The sequence below is a fragment of the Anabrus simplex genome, chromosome 11 (genome assembly GCF_040414725.1).
Source record: "Anabrus simplex isolate iqAnaSimp1 chromosome 11, ASM4041472v1, whole genome shotgun sequence".
Lineage (NCBI taxonomy): Eukaryota > Metazoa > Arthropoda > Insecta > Orthoptera > Tettigoniidae > Anabrus > Anabrus simplex.
This window is the reverse complement of record NC_090275.1, coordinates 40,078,222-40,090,338: the sequence shown is the minus strand read 5'-3', so window position 1 is coordinate 40,090,338 and position 12,117 is coordinate 40,078,222. Positions and strand designations below refer to the sequence as shown.

The 12,117-nt window shown below is 38.0% G+C and overlaps 1 protein-coding gene across 10 annotated transcripts in view; it reads left to right on the top strand.

Annotated features, from left to right (window-relative positions):
* LOC136883474 (inositol-tetrakisphosphate 1-kinase) overlaps positions 1-12,117 on the top strand; it is a 77,916-nt gene that overhangs the window by 25,571 nt on the left and 40,228 nt on the right. For all 10 annotated transcript variants that reach the window (XM_067155797.2, XM_067155793.2, XM_067155800.2 and 7 more), the window contains exons 3-7: positions 1,514-1,538; positions 3,793-3,891; positions 6,466-6,610; positions 8,714-8,806; positions 11,615-11,658. In XM_067155797.2, coding sequence (XP_067011898.1) covers positions 1,514-1,538; positions 3,793-3,891; positions 6,466-6,610; positions 8,714-8,806; positions 11,615-11,658 — 406 coding nt within the window. The remainder of the gene's footprint in view (positions 1-1,513; positions 1,539-3,792; positions 3,892-6,465; positions 6,611-8,713; positions 8,807-11,614; positions 11,659-12,117) is intronic.

The window sequence follows — 12,117 nt, the reverse complement described above, 5'->3', positions numbered from 1 at the left end:
ACTAGCTGCCTATCTAATGAAGGCCATATTCTTACTTGCTTGTTTCCTCTGTCTTGTATAAATATATACAGCGAGTGATTCAAAAGATGTAGAAACGGAAATAACCTATAAAAGGGTCGGAATAATCCTTCTTTCAAATAGGAACACATAGTCAAGGACGAAGCCCTGCATCAGGCCAATCCTGGAATGTCAGAAGCAACATAATGGACAATTTATTTTATATGTATGTATGTCTAACCTTTAGTCCCGTTTCTTGATATGGGGTTGGAAATGAGGTGAGACGAATTTGACATGTTTGTACGGCTGGGTGCCCTTCCTGATGCCAGCCTCGATTGAGGAGCTAATGAAGATTAAATTAATGATGATGAATGAGAATTGGGTAAAGAGGTGGAAGGAATCGGCTGTGACCTATGAACAGGAACTGTTCCAGCTTTAGCCTGGAAGAGAACATGGGAAGCTGCAGAAATCTATTCTCAGGACAGCCGACTGTAGGGTTTGAACCCACACGTCTCCCGAATATGGAGCTTTATACCAATCAAATTGGTCTGTTATTAGACATTATAAATTTTCCGCTAACTCCTTCCTGTTGCCAGCGTTTCACCCCTGTATGCCAATTTGGGCTCATCAGTTGGTAACTAGCATACCTACCAAGATGCATGGCTAGTGCTTACCATGAAGGCCATTGTGTAGGCTACTTAGAGCCACCAGCAGTGCCAATGCACTACGGGAGAATCAAAACCGACTTTCAACCTATTAGATCTTGTTACGTACATTTACATTTACTACGTGTAGAAGAGATATTAAGTACAGAACAAAAATGGCCAACCAGACACCAGTGGTATCCGAACCCACAACCTCCAGATTTCGCGTCTGTTGCTCTACCAATAGAGCTATGGTGGCCTAGATTATCCTTGTTCTGTTGGAAAGGATCTAAGCTACAGGTCTGGTAATACTGCCATCACACAGTAGATTGCGTTTAAGTCGCCTGTCGTGCCCAAGTCAATGAATATTGAATTTTCACGACCACATTGTAATCAAAACCGACTTTCAACCTATTAGATCGTGTTACGTACATTTCGTACGTTTAGAAGAGATGTTAAGTACGGAAAAAAATGGCCAGCTCTAGGCGGCCAGTAACTGCTGACTTCCATCATGAGTGTTCCACTTTCAAATCTCTGTGACTGCAGTAGGCCTGTCGTGGGAAGAAGGGCATCCAACTTTAAACCCCCGTCCAAAACTAAAGTTGAGCTAGGATGCTCCAGTGACCCATAGAAACATGAAGAGATTGGGAAATTTTCATTTTCAAACACAATGTTTTGCTTAAACAGCAGGTTCTAATATGCCCAGTAGTGAAAAAGCTGATTTTTTTGTTCTGTATGAGTAACTGTGGCTGTGAAAAGATGAAATATATTCCTTTAGAGCTTTATTTTTTAATATTATTTTGTACATGTTTGACATTGTTTTCTTTTCAGTGTGCATGACTGTTAGTACAGTGTTCATTTATTTCTTTCAGGAAAAATGGATATGATTTAGTGAAGGTAAGTTGCACCATTATTATACACTTCTTTTTCATACTGTACTATAGGCATACTTACCAAAAAATCATAATCATAACTATCCACTATCACAGTGTGCTTCACAGAGATCTGTACTGTTACTGTACAAGCTTATAAAAGGTATGAAAAACTAGTTTTTTAGAATAGCATTTTTCAAAATGAATCTAGATGAAATTGTTGTAGTTGAGGTGCTGAGAGCCAGCATAGCTTAAGTAGCATGGCAGTGGACCTTCAAGAATTCCTCTAAAACTTAATTTAGAGTACATGAAACATGTTACACTGTCTTTCAGACTCTCATTGTTCTGCAGTCCATGATTGATGCTGCCTTGCAATCTGAAATCAATTTCCTCAAGCTGTGTGTTTGTTTAGAAGTCGTATTGTTCCCTAACGAAAGTTTAAAAACATACAAGTGGGGATAGGCAGTGGACTGTCCCACTGGGATTTTTGTGACATGTCGTGATAAAGCCTTGTCTTTTAAGTGAAATTAAAGACCTACAATAGATAATCGATTCAGTACAGTTTTATTTTTAACATGAAACGAGGCAGTTGCTGAGTTTCCTCTGAGTGTCGGACATGACTGCTTAGGGAAACATCTTCATTGCTTCAGCTTTCTTCCTGAGCTGTACTGCAAGCTTTGCAACAAACGGGAGACAATAAAGTAAACTAAACTCTTGTCCCCATCCCGAGGTGGTGCAGCTCTTTTTAGGCATACCCCCAATGGAGGTGAGGTGCATATACCATTTCAACCACATACCATCCCTACCGCCATTCTTAAATTTCTGGTAGTACCAGGAATCAAACCTGGACCATCAAGTATGGCAGCTAATAGTGCTGGTGGATGCGGATCAGGAGGCACTTGACACAGGTCATCGGAAAATCTGTACTGTTCTTACAGCCAAGAATGACTGCTGCTACTGGGAAGCAAAGGAGATGTACGAGTCAATTATGTATTTATCAGTGTACCTGCCATTGGAATATAAAAAAGTAATTAAAAACCTTTGTTTAATCTTGGATTAAGTATAAAAGTGTTGAAAATAGGTTCAAACAGATTTTTTTTCTGCCTGGTTGTTTCTCTTTGTTAAAACATCACAGGAAAACGATTTAATAGAATTTCTCAAAATTCGGTATCTAAGTTGGGGAATTGTGCACTAGACTTTACATTATTTGATTTGTAGACAATGGAAGGGTTAAAAAGAGAGATTATCAAATATCTCTCTGAATATTTGTTGTAATATTAAAAGTGCACATAGCAAAAGCTGTGTCAACTATAATTTCTGATCTTTTGTTTTATGCAATGTTTATATTTTATTTTACCCTAAGATGAATAATAATGGGGAGATCTATGACTGTTCTGTTTTTCACAAACTTGGCAAATATCTCTGGAAGTATTAGCTCTATCTATAATCCATACACAATAAATGTTGTAGAATATTTTATGCCTTGTACAATTTTATCAAATTTCTTTTGTTTGTTGTCTAACCATTTAAATTTTCAGCTTTAGTGTAACAATTGTGTTGTGACAGTTTTTTTCATTAGGTTACTAAAAGGAATGTAGAAAATAGCCTGCCACAATTATACCTGCCTGCTCCTTACCTTTGATGAATGAAAAAAACCCTCAGTTTTTTATTAGGCGCTTAAGTCTATTTGGCTCTTAGTATCTCAGATGTCTTCCCCCCCCCCCCCCCCGCCATTATTTCAAATTTATTTTTTTGCTTCTTGATGTTTCAGTCAATACTGGTGATAACTCTTAGCATTCCTTACTCATTTAAAGGCATAGTTTCAAAGGCTCTTTTTGCAAGGTATTCTTTTAACTAATTCCTGCTATTACAGTACAGTATTCTGGAGCCTTATGGTCACCCTCGGTGAAGAACAGATGATTTCAGTAAATCCTTCTCTCTCTAAAATATTTTGGTTATTTTTATCATAGTATCTACTCGGCTACAAAATCTACAAATCACTTAGTCGCATTTTACAATGTGTAATTTATGTGCAGTCTAATCTTATTATACTAACAAAGAGAGTGGGAAATGTGGAGCCATGATTGTTAAGACATTACCATGTGGAATTCTTATTTGCTGTGATTAAGCAGCTCTGCAAAACTGGTCACAGAAAGATCTATGTTTAGATAGCGTTTAATGGAGTTATTCATGCTGACTGATGCATCATGACATTTGTTGTAAGAATATGAAGTTGTTCTGAGATTAACGTTTTGACTGTGTACTGGTGATGGTTACAGCTGGACTTGGCACGACCGCTGGAAGACCAGGGCCCTTTCTGCCTCATTCTGCATAAGCTGACGGACATCATAGCTCTTGCTGGTCAAGGAGATGCCAGGGTGCGTTATTCTTGCCTTTCCCTTTTACCTCATAATACTTAAATCTTCTAAACTAAAGACCATGCAAAAAAAAAAAGGGGGTTTATAACTTTCAATTACGTGCAGTTATTTTCAGTCTTGCTTTTAGTTTAAGGTGACTGTGGACCATGTTTCAGTGTAACCTTCCTCTGGGTTTTGATCCGCTTTCAGGATTTCCTCATTCTTTCCCTCTTTATTCTTCTCCTTTTTTCTGTCCATGGTGGTTTGATTCTGGGCTCTAATCTTTCCTTGGAAACTCTTGGTTTATGATTCCAGACTTGTAGGCTTTCCTATTGCTGATTTCTATTACTTGTATTGCTATTTCTCCTAGGTCCTTTTTCACCTCCTGCTGGCAACGTATCTATCGTAGTTCTCTTGGTCTCAGATCCTTTTCTCCTTTCGTGTTTGTCCTGTGTTCCTAATCTTTTATCGCCTGTGCTTATTTTCTGCCTGAAACAGTCGAGAGACAGCAAATTGCTTTAGGTATGATCATCTACATATATAAAATAACTTGTCCTGTCCGACCGACTGACTGATTCATCATCGCCGAGCCAAAACTACTGGACATAAAGAAATGAAATTTTATGGATACATTCATATTCCAATTTAGGTGCTCACTGAGGGAGGATTTTTGGATATTCCTTCGCTAAGGGGGTGAAAAGGGGGGTAAATTTTTTAAAATGACTGTATCTACATCTCGAAAACTGAACAGTTTAAAGACATGAAAATTGGGATTCGAAATCTTCTTTGAAAATACACATTTCTTTTTTCTTTTTGGAAAATCCTGTTAATGGGGGTGAAAAAAGGTGAAAAAGGGGTTGAATACCTTTTATGTGGATACTTGTTTATCATAAAATTATTGTGGCATTGGAGACGTTACATGATGGGGGTAATGTTAATTCTGAGGGCACTATCCAATTTCTGAATTTAAATATATTAATATAGTGAGTGATTACTTAAAATCCTTAAAGAATTTGAGTTACACCAGAAACTCATTAATCTCGTTGATGTTATCCTCAAGAACACTAAAGCAGAAGTTAAATTCCGAGGAGAGTTGTCTGAATCATTTGAAATCCGGACTGGACTTCGACAGGGGGATGGTCTCTCACCAATACTATTTAACTGTCCATGGGAGAAAGTCGTGCGAGAATGGTTTAAGAAATGTCAGCCAAACATCAAGATTGGCAAAAATATCACACTCAATTGTCTAGCATTTGCAGATGACCTTGCGATACTTGCAAGTAGTGTGGAAGAGTCTAAACTCCAGATTGAGGAATTAGAATGAATAGCAGCAAAAATTGGATTAAAAAACTCCTTTGAAAAGATGGAAATGATGCCTTCCTTCAAAGTGGAAACATCACCTATCACACTGACTAATAACAAACAAATTAAGATTGTTAATAAATTTAAATATCTTGGAGAGATTATAACTTGGAACTTAAAAGAGAAAATATCAGTTGAAAATAGAATTACCATATTACAACAGGTACAACACATTACTTGGCCAACCTACAAGAAGAAATCTCTCTCGATAAATGTAAAATTTAGACACTACAACTCCGTTTTTAAGCCTGAAGCAACCTATGAGAATGAAACCTTATTAAATTTGAACACGAAATCTACAGATAAATTACAGAAAATAGATAGACGAATCATTAGAACAATTCTAAACAAAAAAAAACACCAAGTAGATGGACAATGGCGATTACTACCTAATGAAGTTGTATACCAGGAGACTGAATCTATAATAGATACTATGCGGAAAAGAAGAGTTGCTTTTTTCTGTCACATATAACGACTTCCAGAGACTAGGATACTTAAACATTTATTCAACTACTTTTGGAGTAGTAAAACTAAAAATCACTGGTTCAAAGAAGTCCAAGAAGATTTAAATAAATTAGGCTTGACAATTCAACGAATTGAAAACAGAGAAGAGAAGAGGATCCTGAGAAATAACGACGTGAGACTTAAACTGAAGACCTATACATGCAAACAGTACAACATAACTGACGAAGAACGGGCAGCCAGGTCAGAGAGAATGAAACATCAACCAAATTTGTAACCAGTATTCATGAGACTTGACTGTATATAGATTGATTTCAGTGCTCCAATATGGGCGTAAAATAAATAAAAATTAAAAAAAATAAAAAATAGTGGATTAATAGGGATGTGCCTATATGTTCACAGTAACTTAACTTTTGAATTTTCTACCGAGTGAGTTGGTCGCGTAGCTGTGAGCGTGTGTTCAGGAAATGGTGGGTTTGAATCCCATTATTGGCAGCCCTGAAGATGGTTTTCCATGGTTTCCTCAATTTCATTCCAGGCAAATACTGGGGCTGTACCTTAATTAAGGCCACAGCCTCTTCCTTCCCATCCTTGCTTTGCAGAAATCTTTCAATTAGTTAGTGAGACTTTAAACCACTAGCAAAAGAATATATACTGCTTTTATCTTTCTTGGACTATTCGTTCAGGCTGCATTGTTTTTTTTTTTTTTTGTCAACGAATGTGTTTTAGTAAAATTTGTACTGTTTAAATTTTGTATTTGTGTTATTTTAGGCGCAGGAAATGATAGATCGAGTGGAAGATTACTTTCGTTCACATCCTGAAGTGGCTGTCCTCGACCCGTTGGACAATGTACGGAAGCTCCTGGACCGTTACCTTTCCTATAGCGTTATCCACCACAGCGGACTGGAAGAAATAGGTTTGTGAGTGCCAGTATATTGAGTGAAAGAATATTTTCCTTTGTTATCTTGTAATATTTCTGGACATTTGACTTTGTAGTAGCAAGGAAGTGGCTGTGCGATTTGGATCACGTAGCTATCAACTTGTGTTCTGGAGTCAGTGGGTTCGAACCCCACTGTTGGCAGCCCAGAAGATGGTTTTCTATGGTTTCCCATTTCCACAACAGGCAAATGATTGAGCTGTACCTTAAGGCCACAGTCACTTCCTTCCCTCTCCTGGTCCTTTTCTATCCCATCGTCGCCTCTCTGTGTCGGTGTGATGTAAAGCAGATAGTAAAAAAGAAAAAAATTGAAAAACTACGTTAGTTGATTGCTGATCCTAGTTATACTCATTTTCAGCCTAACTGTTGGGTTGAGTGCAACATCTGAAGATGGAAATTGGTAGGCTTCTTTTATCTTTGAAGGTGCTGCTCTAATGCCAAAATGGTAAGCAAACTAACTTCGTGCGATCTAGTTCCCTTCATGGATCAGTGCTGGAGTATGTCTCTGGATCCAGTATCTTGAACAACACAGTCTGTAGCTGGAATATAGTGAATGTTCTAAGGAATCCCGATACACACGTTATGAGTCCATCCAGCAAAGCTGAACTGAGCTACTCAAAATTTGTGGAGGGCTGACTTTCTGAGCACAAGGTGACCCATTTGATCCTAGCTCTATGGTGCTCAAGTTTGCCAGCCTCACGTCAGTCGATTTATCAGCACATAAAAAAATCACCTGCAAAACATTTTCAATGCCTCAGCTTCTCTCATCATCACCATCATCATTTCCCATTATCCAGCTGTAGTCGGGTAGGGGTAAATGTGGTTCCTCTCCACTTTCTTCGGTCTTTCCACCACTCCTCCTCCAACACTGTGCCCCAGTCCAAGTTTCTTTCTCTAATACTGCGTTGGATTGTCCTTCCATCTCAATCGTGGTCATCTGCAGCCTCTCCTTCCTTGCATTTGCATTTCCATCACCTTTTTTTTCATTCTTTCATCACTCATTCGCTTTATATGCCCAAACCATCTTAATCAGCTCTTCTCTATTCTATTTTTACCGCTCCAGTTTCTTCCCGGATTTTTTCATTCCTTATTTTGTCTCTTCCACTCTTCTGTATCATACTCCTCAAGAACTTCATTTCGGCTGCCTGTATTCGACTCTCATCCTTCTTTGTCATTGTCCAAGTTTCTGCTCCGTAAATTGTTATGGGTACGTAATACATCTTGTACATAGTTTCCTTTGCTTCCATTGGCACATCTTTGTTTCTTACACTATGATAGAAACAGCTTCCAGCTCGAATCCTTTTACTAACTTCAGCATTCAGTCGAGCACTCTCCATTCTCTCTAAACTGTAAATGTAGTTAGTGGGACATAAAGCCAATTGACTGTTGAAGTTTGCCCTGAAATTTGATTTGAGTGTTTCCTGTAGTCCAGAACCAGTAAAAACATGAAATTACTGTTGCCTTTGGAAATAAGTTCCCCTTTAATTTGTGGTTATGTCTGTCACCTTGAACTGTAATGAAAGTTCACAGCACAATCATTTCAGCCTGAACTTCAATATTCCTCATCATTTGCATGTGATATTTTGATATCAGGCTTTCAGAAAAGGTGTGCAAATAATGCAAGTAAGTCTGGCGGAAAAGTTTTCAGCACCTGATGGGGTGACGTAAGTGCTGCATTAAAAAAGCTTGTAACTCTCTGCCTAAGAGACGGCACATCATGGTATTTTGCATGAAGATACAAAGTAACAAACACTAGAAAGGACATGGATAATAGCTGCATAGTCATAGATGAAGTATTTTCTCATCTGTACTAGTATTAGTTCTTTTTATCAGTTCCCTATGATTTAATTTTTACTCCCAAACTTAATCAGACGTGTGTGGGAAATAGGGAATGAGGAGAAAACAGGACAGCCAGAGGAAAGATAGAATCAAAATGTAATGTTTGCTCTTTGGGTTTATGCCATGTGAAATGACAGACTGCCTGAAAAATCTTATTTGTGAAGCCTTTTGCTTTGTTTCTTCAGAGTGAAATGAAAGGAATTCTAGGAATTTAATTTCACTGTTTTTCTTCTGTCGTTTCAGATGTGTTCACTCCTGCGTTCGTGGAGCTGGTATCTGATGATTACAATGAGAATCTTACAAGATTAAAATTGGCAGGTGTTAGTTTTCCATTTGGTTAGTATATCTCTATTTTTACTTTCAGGAATAGAAAAATAATGTAAAACAGGCCATTTATTTGTATTTCAAACTAACGCACACTCCACGCATGTCTGCACTTAATTTTTATTGATAATTGACTTCCAGGTTGATACAAATACATTCATTGTGTTTTCGTTACCTGAAGCCATATCTAGAGGTTTTCTTCTTTTCCTCCAAACCACACTAGCACGTGATGCAATTTTTACGACCATCTCAGCATAGAACATTGTACTGTGCTGAAATACATTTCTCATGAAATCATCACTTTTTACCATATATGAGCACCTTATACATTTGCAGACCAGATATCCATCATATTAAATCTATATAAAAATCCTTTGCTTATCGCATCATGAATTTTTGCTTTTACTGGTTAGTATGATCACATTTTCCCTAGCCCTAAAAATGTTATTTGTCATTCCTTGTGAAAGGAACATGATTTCCAACACAGATAAGAGCCCCCACCACAGGAAGAAGGTTGGGAAAAGTTGCACGATAAAGGGAAAAGACCTTAAATTCCTCAACTTCACAGGGTAATTTTCACCTGCGAGGGGCAAGCAGTTGGCCTCAGGAATGTTCAGTTTTGCTTGCTGGTTAGTAGTGAGATTACTGAATAGCCCAATGAGCCTGTATGTACTTATATTTCTCAATCCTGCTGGGCTGAGTGGCTCAGACGGTTAAGGCGCTGGCCTTCTAACCCCAACTTGGCAGGTTCGATCCTGGCTCAGTCAGGTGGTATTTGAAGATGCTCAAATACGACAGCCTCGTGTTGGTAGATTTACTGGCACGTAAAAGAACTCCTGCGGGACTAAATTCCGGCACCTCGGCGTCTCCAAAGACCGTAAAAGTAGTTAGTGGGACATAAAACAAATAACATTATTATTATTATTATTATTATTATTATTATTATTATTATTTATCATTCCATTCTTATTTTTCTACCGTTCTTTCCACATCTGTGGGGTTGCGGGTGCATCCGTGTGGCGCACATGTGGATTTGACCCTGTTTTATGGCAGTTTCCCTCTCTGTATGGACGGATTTATCACTGTTGCGTGTATCTGTAGTGGTTGGTAATGTAGTGTGTTGTCTGAATATGAAGAGGAAAGTGTTGGGACAAACACTAATACCCAGTCCCCGGGTCAGAAGAATTAATCAGGCGCGATTAAAATCCCCGATCCGGCCGGAAATCGAATGCAGGACCCTCTGAACTGAAGGGTTCAACACTGACCGTTCAGCCAATGAGTCGGACATTTCGCAGTCCATTCAGAATCATAATGATTTTCATTTCTGTGAACCCTCTGTGGCAATCAGGCAGAACACAGCTAAGAACACCTTTAGATGCAGCAAACAAACGAGAGGAAGTAAGAATGTTCTTAATACTTATTAACTTCCCTTATCCTTCATTTTTAGCACATTCAATTGTCTATATGTTAATTTCCTCATCCCTTTAATAAGGATTTCTGTGGCTGGCACTCATCAGTACAGTACGATGTTGCACGATGTTTCCACTCAACACAGCTCTGTGTTGTATGTTCTGTTATATTAAGGATGTTACAGTTCAAGGAAGTTTCCAGTACAGTTTTTCTGCAATTCTCAGCAGTATCTTGCTTCCATTTGATTTTAATCTCATTGTGTGCTACTTATGTTTAATTCTTTTCAATTTGATAAATATCACTCCAAACTTTACATCACTTATTTACAACAAAAACTTTTGTTGCTTTTAATGCGTCGTACTTTGATTTTTTTTTTTTTTTTTGCTAGTTGTTTTACGTCGCACCGACACAGATAGGTCTTACGGCGACGATGGGACAGGAGAGGGCTAGGAGTGGTGAAGGAAGCGGCCGTGGCCTTAATTAAGGTACAGCCCCAGCATTTGCCTGGTGTGAAAATGGGAAACCACGGAAAACCATTTTCAGGGCTGCCGACAGTGGGGTTCGAACCTACTATCTCCCGAATACTGGATACTGACTGCACTTTAAACGACTGCAGCTATAGAGCTCAGTGTACTTCGATTTTAAGTGTTACTTTAAGCCAAGCTTCCTTCCATATTTTGGATTCAATGAACTCTGTTAGTCAAGTATATTAGAACTCTATGGTTTCACTACACCACATATACATGTTGTACCTCTTATTTTCTGATTTGTGCAGTCGCTTAAGTGCGGCCAGTATCCAGTATCCCACTGTCAGCAGCCCTGAAAATGGTTTTCCGTGGTTTCCCATTTTCACACCAGGCAAATGCTGGGGCTGTACCTTAAGGCTATGGCCGCTTCCTTCCCACTCCTAGCCCTTCCCTGTCCTATCATCGCCATAAGACCTATCTGTGTCGGTGCGACATAAAGCAACTAGCAAAAAAAAAAAAAGGGGGGGGGTAAGTCATCGTCGTGGCAGGCCGAGGGCCTTAACGAACTAGTGCTACGGATTTTAAAACAAAAATTAATAGTACCAGTAGTCTGTTTATTTAATGACAGAGTTTGAATTCACCTTCTGAAATGTTTACTTCAGAATTATGTTCTGAAGAAGAACTTTTCTCACCTTCCAGCTAGCAAATTGTAACAGGATACTAGAACGTAAATGAAATACATCCTGCTATTAGATATGACAACTACATGTTTTAGAATGCACTCTGAAAGAGACATTGTACAGTTCAAGGTGTTTACTTGATCTGTTATCCATGTAGGAGAAAGAAAGATTAGAAAATTTTCCTTATAATTTTTTTTGTTCCTTCCTTACTAGCTTTATGTTGACAATAGATTGTGTTAATTGAAGGTTCTCTTGTGTTCCAGTGTGCAAACCATCTGTTGCTCATGGATCCAGTCATGCTCACAAGGTAGGCATTTACACTAAATCTGTCCCATTTATGATGCTTGAAAATTTCATTATTTACATATGTGAATTGGAATTTTGAGCATTTACCGTATTTCACGGCATAATCGTCGCACTTTTTATACCAAAATTTTCGAAAAAAATTGTAGGGTGCGACCATTATACGATGAATATTTAATACCAGTATTTGTATTACTCAAAAAATGTATTTATAACTAAATTGTATTTGATACAAATTTAAGATGCACGTAATACTCGCGTTTATACATCAAAATAATTAAAATAGTCTAAAACAAAATTCATAATTTTTCGCAACAATTCGGCGAACGTTTTTCCAACCTGAAAATAAAAATGAACGTATTAAGTTAATTTGTCATTAATTTGAGTATTAAAGTTAAAATATTACACTTGCAAAAAATTATCGCTTTGTTGTGAAATGCGGACTTACCGGTACGCAATTTAT